General features: G+C 40.9%; 1 protein-coding gene across 5 annotated transcripts in view; it reads left to right on the forward strand.

Moving 5' to 3' along the window:
- The window catches only part of LOC144591939 (sodium-dependent phosphate transporter 2-like), a 65,017-nt gene extending 60,623 nt beyond the window's left edge, over positions 1 to 4,394 (forward strand). For 4 of the 5 annotated variants that reach the window (XM_078395978.1, XM_078395976.1, XM_078395977.1 and 1 more), the window contains one exon: positions 2,150 to 4,394. In XM_078395978.1, coding sequence (XP_078252104.1) covers positions 2,150 to 2,314 — 165 coding nt within the window. In that variant the 3' untranslated portion in view covers positions 2,315 to 4,394. Of the gene's footprint in view, positions 1 to 370; positions 456 to 2,149 lie in introns of all 5 variants that reach the window. The other variant, XM_078395979.1, reaches the window with a different exon arrangement.
- Positions 4,395 to 8,263: the final 3,869 nt, after the last annotated feature.

Raw genomic sequence — 8,263 nt, forward strand, 5'->3', positions numbered from 1 at the left:
AAAACAAATCAGAACGCAGACAACAATATTTGTTCCCTAAAAACTTCCAACTCATGTCTATGCAAAATGTTATTCTGCACACAAATTGCACCAAGGGGACAAAGATCTTTGGCTGCAGATGAATTGCCCCAAAATAGTTTTTTGTAACCCTGAATGGCCTTAAGTTATAGATAATTTGATGGTAGCAATGCTGTTTTAGCCCAATCATCTTTTCATGCCATTATGGACTGATTAGCAGCACTTCCTTGGAGCAGGGTTGGTGCCTAATGGAACCTCTCGCCACTTGCACTTTGTTCCACGTTGCATGTTTCCAATGGAATGTCTTTCATGTGCTTTTCTTACTTCAAACTTATTTTCTATTTCTTCACAGTGGATTTTGCATTGAAGTAATGAGTGCGCTAACTGTACTTGTAGCCTCAAATGTGGGCATTCCAATAAGTTCCACTCATTGCAAGGTATTCGTGTGTCTTGTTAATGCAGCAACCATGTCACTACCATTTTTAGCAAAACAACTGATTGAACTAAAACCATGCTAACTGTTGCATTCTGCCGCCTTTTGTCTAGCTCGCAAGGTCCTTTATTTTAAGCTAGAAGTTAATTGAAGAAAGATATTTTGAACTTTGCTTGTTTTATGTGTGCAGATTTATATATTATTGATCTTGAGATGCTGAACGTGAAGCAGTAGAAGCAGAATTAGAGGATGAGATGATAGGTCAAGGCACACAGATAGTATTTAAATAAATCCCCTGCAATATAAGCTTGTCGAATAATTGTGTTCTTGTTCTAATTTTACTGCTGTATCTTAACTGGCGGGGCTTGGTACGACATTGTGACATCGGCTAACTGTACTGTAATAGATAGCAGCTACAAACTGATGGGATACAGAGTTTTCATAGATGTTTCGCGTGTTGATCAGGGTGACTTCCTTACACTATGCTGATGCCAGGAACCTATCAGATACTTGTCAGTTGTGTATTTTGAGCAAGTTGTTAATTTGCTCAGTCTGTGGGCAGTGCGCAGAAAGATAATTCTGTAACTCTACAGAAGGGATTGTGGAGATGAAACACATTTTCTCCCAACAGTCTAGATTTTAGATTTTTTTTAAATGAAGGTAAACCCCATTTCTCTTTCCCTACCAGCAAATAGTTCTTCCGCATAATGACAGATGTTCTGTAGAAAATACGTAACTTAACAGTCCTTGCATGAAAGATGTTTGAAGGTCTAACTTTGAGTACAGGAAATAATTTATGCCCTCCCCAACCGCTGCCAAATTGTTCATTGTGCTTTGCAGATTGGAAGGAAAGCGACGTGGATCTAGGTCATGAGAGCTTGAACCTTGGTGGGGAGGGGAACCAGAGTAGTTAGACCCTGTGCCTGGTGGGTGAAGCTAACACAGCAAGGCCCTTATCTCATGGGTGCATTAGATAGGGAGGGAATTATTGAGTTCATGACTGTATCTTGTCTGGTCTTGGAAGCTTTCATTGCATTCCGTGCAGTCAGATGGATGTTTATCATGCACTTGGTCTGTACAGATATGTCCTTTTAAATTATTTCTCAGTGAGAGGGAGAAACCCTTTAGAGGTTCAATATGGTTCTGTTCTGTTTGAAATAAGCGCTTAAATTCATTCTGCTTGAAGTCCTAACTTGCTCACTCTCCAACTGTCAACTTTGTTTTTCTGTCTAATGCATTACCAAATAAATCTCTTAAATAATTAACCAAATTGGTTTCACTTTTGTTTATAAGAGTAGACCGATTAACGTAGAATTTGAAATACTGGTCCTGCACACCCAGGAGTGGAGTCTCACTGAAAGGGATGCTGAGCCAGTGAGGTGTTTTAAACTTGTTCAGTGAAGCTGCCTCTTTGGGGTTGCAAGATCAGAGAACTGCCTTTAAAAGCTATATTCTGGGGGCTTTTTTTCATTTTTAAAGAAATTTTGATCTATCACTAGTTCTGTGCAAGAGTTTCCAGATGCAATCTGGGTGAAGTCTTTGCCTAACTGTAATGAGGGAAGGGAATTGTGTCTGGGTTTTGGCTAAATTCTATTATGACATAATTTCATCCATTTCTCACATTTCTTCATTTTTCACATGTATCCCTTCCACACTCTTCACCCCTATTGAGTTTTGTCTTTGCTTTTGTTTGCCTAGGTTGGATCTGTGGTGGCTGTGGGTTGGATCCGATCACGCAAAGCTGTGGACTGGCACTTATTTCGTAATATCTTCCTGGCCTGGTTTGTGACCGTCCCAGTCTCTGGTCTCATCAGTGCTGCTTTTATGGCACTCTTTGTATATGGAATATTGCCATATGTTTAAATTTTGTGTTTTGTAAGAATTTTTTTTAACCAGCAGTGTGAGGTGTCTCCTCAATTTAGCAGTCCCAACCCCCTCCGAAAAGCTGGTTTATTCCTTTTTCTTTCTGTTTGCTGTTTGAAGAGGAAGTAAACAGCTGTAAGTTAATTTTGTATTTCCATCTTATCTGTTTTCTCAGACTGTAAATTACACTACATATGCTTATTTTGATAATTTGGTAGCTAGTAATGGCAAAGCCCTATTTCACGGTATACATGTGCACCTGTAAATAGTGCTGCCCAAATCATGATGTTTGTTGAATGGATTGTAATACTTGGAAGATTTGCCCCCATTGATGTTGTAAAGATGCTGTATATATTGTATTATTAATCACTGGAAACCTTTTTTGGACCTAAGAATTAAAAAAAAAAATCTCAGCTGTGTTTTAGTAAAATTGTCCTTCTGATCTGCAATAAGGTACAATAACCCATATTCTCAATTAGCCGATATTTTATTTTTACAAGGCACTCCATGCATACTCTGCATGCTGCAAACATCATAATTAGAATGAGGAGAGATTCATTGTGTTAGGTTTCGTGGAAACTTAATTTCGTCTTATAAGATTGATAGTTGTATTATATTGTCATTTCCATTGTAAATACTATCTAAAAAAAAAAGAGATTTTGGTTTGTTTGTTTTTTAAATTAGTACACTTCACTCACACATTTAAGACTTCAAAACTATATTGAATGTACCAAAGATTCAAAAATAAAGACATGTCAGTATTTCCACTTTGGTTTATTGAAATTCCTATTTATAATTTTGGGTTCCATCTCTAATTGTTTAGAACTTCAATAACCTTTGGTTTGCCTTGCACTAGAAGGAAATGTTAGTTTCATTTTAGTTTTAAAGGAAAAGGATTTTTGTGTTTCAAATAAGATATTAAACTAATATTGGGCAAATTGTCTATTATGCACTTTGTGGTGTCAAAAATGTAGTTGAATATCCAGAGTGCTTTGTACAACAAGTACAGTTGTTTATTTCCACTGGGTTGGGCAGGGATTCTTTTGTCTGGGAGATTGGTGCAAACAATCAAAACTGTTTTGGAGACTTAAGGAAATGCCGATGCTTGAATCTTGAGCAAAACATAAGGTGTTGGAGTAGTTCAGTGGGCCAGGCAGCATCTGTGGAGGGAATGGATAGGCAATATTTCTGGTTGGGATCCTTCAGACGACTAAAGAAAGGTCCTGCCCAAAACATCACCTAGCCATTCTCTTCACAGATACTGCATGAACCGCTGAGTTACTCCAGCATTTTGTGTTTTGCTGAAGGAACTGATTTGACTGGTTTCTGGTGAGTTAGCACCAATATTGAATCAAGCTCTCGAAAACCTTGACAGAATTCAGCCCATTAGATGGATCATCAAGCTCCTGGTTATGATTGCCTTTTAGTTAAAAGTTAGCTCCAGATAATTATTGATTTTGAACCAACTTTACGAGCCTTTGTCCTTTCACTCTTTTGTATTTTTGAGAGATGAGTGGCAAATGATCTGCCAATGACTTTTATTATGTAATTCACAAATCAAATTAGTTCCTCTCTGTCTGAGGTTGAGTGCTGCATATTCTTAGGTTGCTTCTTTCAGTTGTTAAACTTTGTTTTCCTTCCTGAGTGGGATTGAAAAGATGTCATGGCATTATTCAATAAAGAAGCTGGGGATTCTACCCAGGATCTTAGCTGATATTTATTTCACAATAAAACATCACTAAAAAAGATTGTGCTCTTTGGTGATTATGGGGGGTTTTTCAACTGTGATTATAGTTCTTGATTGTGAAGCACTTTGGGGTACCCGAGATAAAAGACAATACAAATGTAAGCTACAATGCTATTACACTGACCAGTGTTAAAATCCCTTTCTGTCGTTAATGTCCCTTGTTGCACATTGAAATTTTTCCATTGTGGTCCAAGTTGGTGTCTTCCAGAAATCTATCTACTGTAAATGTATTATTTTTAATACTTGTATCTTTTTGGTAACAGCTGACTACTTTTCCCCAAAAAATCATTCATTTGTGGTAAAATGATGGGAAATATTTAAAAGATAAAATCTTTAAAAAAAAATAAATAAATAAAATCTTCACTAAAGTTTTTCGTTTTGACTGGTTATTTACCATAAGGTAGCAACAACCTGTATGCTAGCTGCATTTAGTTTAGAGATACAATACGGGCTGTTTGGCCCACTGTGTCCGCGCAGATCAACAATCTCTGCACATCAACACGATCCTACACAGGCTAGGGACAATTTATATTTATACCAAGCCAATTAACCTTCAAACCGGTACGTCTTTGGAGTGAGGGAGGAAACCGAAGATCTCTGAGAAAACCAACGCGGTCACTGGGGGAGCGTACAAACTCTGTACAGACAGCACCCATAGTCAGGATCGAAACTGGGTCTCTGGCGCTGTAGGGCATCAACTCTACCGCTGCGTCACCTTACGGCCCCTGAAGTAGAAGTAGAAGATCTTCATTTAATTTTTCTTTTGTTGTATATGCAACAAACCACATTTGTAACACCCAATTGCATCTATACCATTAATATATAGCAGGATCAATTTGTCCTTGTTAAGGATACCACATCAGCCCTTCACATCGTATCTTCTTTCCAAATATGATGTATTTTATGAGAGACTCTTACACATGTTAAGGTATCACAAAATGCCGGAGTAACAGCGGGTCAGGCAGCATCTCAGGAGAGAAGGAATGGGCGGTTTCAGGTCGAGACCCTTCAGATTGATGTCAGGGGAGGGTCAGAATTTAACAAATTCATGTTAAAATCGTGGGAGCACAAATGAAGCCTAGTGTAAAGATCAAATTAAGTCATGAAATTTGAATATCTTCTAGAATACATTTGTCAATATCAGTATGTGGTATGATTGATAGTGTTTGTGTATGTGAGATGATTTGCAACAAACTTTAAACAAAACCAAAGCTGTGTGGTCAAGATATTTCAATAAGTTTTCATCTGACCCCTTAATTTGGTAATTGACTAACAAAGAAAACATGATGTAATGGCAAAGAGTGTCACATTTTCAAGGTCAAGGTACCAATTAAGGTACAGTGAAATTGAAATTACCATACAGCCATACTAAAAAAAAGCAACAAGACACACAACTGCATAAAAATTACAATAAACATCCACCACTGAGGATTCCCCACGTTCCTCTTTATTCTCCCGTGGTCAGGGCAGTCCAACCATCCACAATCGAGGCGATCGAAGCCTCCGCGTCGGGGCTGTCGAAGCTCTTGCGGCTTGGAGCTTCCGAAGTCTGTCTCTGACCAGAGACTGCGACGTCCACCACGGCAGGCACCCACGGTTGGAGCTCAGAGGTCGATCCCTGGCAAAGGGATTGTGGGCTCCACGATGGTAAGCCCGCAGGCTCCCGAGGTAGAGCTCCCAAAGTCAGTCTCCAGCAAAGGCTGCCAACTCAATGTTAGGCAGCAGTGCGGACAGCGATACGATACGGAAAATGTTTCCCCCAACCCCCCCACATAAAACAAGCTAAAGAACACTAAAACATACATTTAACACATACAAACATACAACAAAAGAAGAAAGGGACAGACAGACTGTTGGCGAGGCAGCCATTGCTGGTGTCACCCAGTGGACCAGCCATCCGGACCTAAATAGTACTTCATCCAATAAACAATTCTAAGAGTACTTCAGAAATGCAATGTTCTGTTTATCTAGAAGAGAATAAGGTTTTTGTCCTTTCGATAGCTCAGTGAGTGAAGCTATCTTTTACACTTTTATTTCCAGTGTATTTCTGTTTTGAGCTTTCACTTCAGCTGAATGGAAAAAGTAATTTGGGATTTTGATGTCAAGTCAAGTCAAGTCAAATTTATTTGTCACATACACATACAAGATGTGCAGTGAAATGAAAGTGGCAATGCCTGCGGGTTGTGCACAAAAAGAATTAGTTACAGCATATAAATAAAGTTAATAAGTTACTATTAGTGTCGACAAAAAATTAGTCTCTGGGGTTATAACAGTTGACAGTCCTGATGGCCTGTGGGAAGAAGCTCCGTCTCATCCTCTCCGTTTTCATAGCGTGACAGCGGAGGCGTTTGCCTGATCGTAGCATCTGGAACAGTCAGTTACTGGGGTGGCAGGGGTCCCTCATGATCTTGCTTGCTCTGGATCTGCACCTCCTGACGTATAGGTCCTGCAGAGGGACGAGTGTAGTTCCCATGGTGCGTTCTGCCGAACGCACTACTCTCTGCAAGGCCATCCTGTCCTGGGCAGAGCTGTTCCCAAACCAGACTGTAATGTTGCCGGACAGGATGCTCTCTACAGCCCCAGAGTAGAAGCAATGAAGGATCCTCAGAGACACTCTGAATTTCCTCAGTTGTCTAAGGTGGTAAAGGCGCTGCTTAGCCTTACCCACCAGTGCGGCAATGTGCGTTGCCCACGTCAGATCCTCTGCGATGCGGACTCCCAAGTATTTAAAACTGCTCACCCTATCCACAATAGACCCATTTATCTCCAGTGGCGTGTACGTCCTTGGATGTTTAGCCCTTCTGAAGTCCACAATCAGCTCCTTTGTTTTAGTGACATTCAAGAGGAGGCTATTGTCCTGACACCAGAGTGCCAGATCAGCCACCTCCTCCCGGTAGGCCTTCTCATCGTTGTTGGAGATCCGGCCCACCACCACAGTGTCATCAGCAAACTTGATGATGGAGTTTGAGCTGAACCTGGCCCCACAGTCATGTGTGTACAGGGAGTACAGTAGGGGGCTAAGGACGCAGCCCTGGGGGGATCCTATGTTCAGGGTGAGGGAGCTAGATGTGTGTTCCCCCATCCTGACCACTTGGGGCCTGGCAGTGAGAAAGTCCAGGACCCAGGCACACAGAGGGGTGCTAAGCCCCAGTTCCAGCAGCTTCTCAACCAGTCTGCTGGGGACTATTGTGTTGAATGCTGAATTAAAGTCAATGAACAGCATCCTCACATAGCCCCCCTGGCTGTCCAGATGAGAGAGAGCGGTGTGTAGGACCTGGGAGACCGCATCATCCGTGGACCTGTTCGGGCGGTATGCGAACTGTAGTGGGTCCATGTTGCAAGGAAGGAGGGCCTGAATTGGTGTCCACTGTGTAGTTCTTGCAAAGAACAATGGGAGTTTGTTATCCACTGGGGAGTCATCCCTCACGAAGCACGCGTCTAATGACAACATTCTTTGTTTATCTCCCATCCTTCAGGAAAATGTTGACATTATCCCTCGCCTTTGCTTGACTCAGCCACATACAATTGTCCATGCTGAAATACTGGTTTCTCACGGTATATATCAACACATTATCCATGGTCTGTCCTTGTGCTCTATGGATTGTCATAGCAAAACTTGACTGAATTGGGAATTGTCTCCGCCGAAAGGGAATGTCTTCACCTTCTGTCAAAGTGAGCGGTATCCTAGGAATCATTACAATGTCATTTTTGAAGGCTCCAATGTTGATTTTTGCAATGATCAGATTATTGTGTAGCTCTTCCACAATCATCCTCGTTCCATTGCATAGCCTTGGTGGTGCCAAATTTCTCATTAAAATGATCGGAGATCCTTTTTTCAACTCCAATTTGTGAGGTGATAACCCAGAGATGTCTACTGAATCGAGGAATTCTGTTGGGAAGTGAGTAGCATTAGTTCCCTCAGAACTCAGTCATAGCATTGAAAGAAAAGTACTCCTTCGTGATTCCAGGGAAGCGTTTGATACATCTAGAATTGATGCTCCTCATCATATCGTTGAGTGGAACCAAGATACAATTGTTGAAGAATAATTCGGCAGGATTGTCGAAGGTGGGATATATAAAATTAATGGAATCCTCCAGTGATATTGCATGTCTTCTGGGATTTCAATCTCATCGTCATCATTTTTCAAAATCCTGTCTTCTCCAACATTCAGCAAAAATTGAGAATAGTTGTCTTCTCTGTC

This window comes from Rhinoraja longicauda, chromosome 3, assembly GCF_053455715.1.
Source record: "Rhinoraja longicauda isolate Sanriku21f chromosome 3, sRhiLon1.1, whole genome shotgun sequence".
In the NCBI taxonomy this organism is placed as follows: Eukaryota; Metazoa; Chordata; class Chondrichthyes; order Rajiformes; family Arhynchobatidae; genus Rhinoraja; species Rhinoraja longicauda.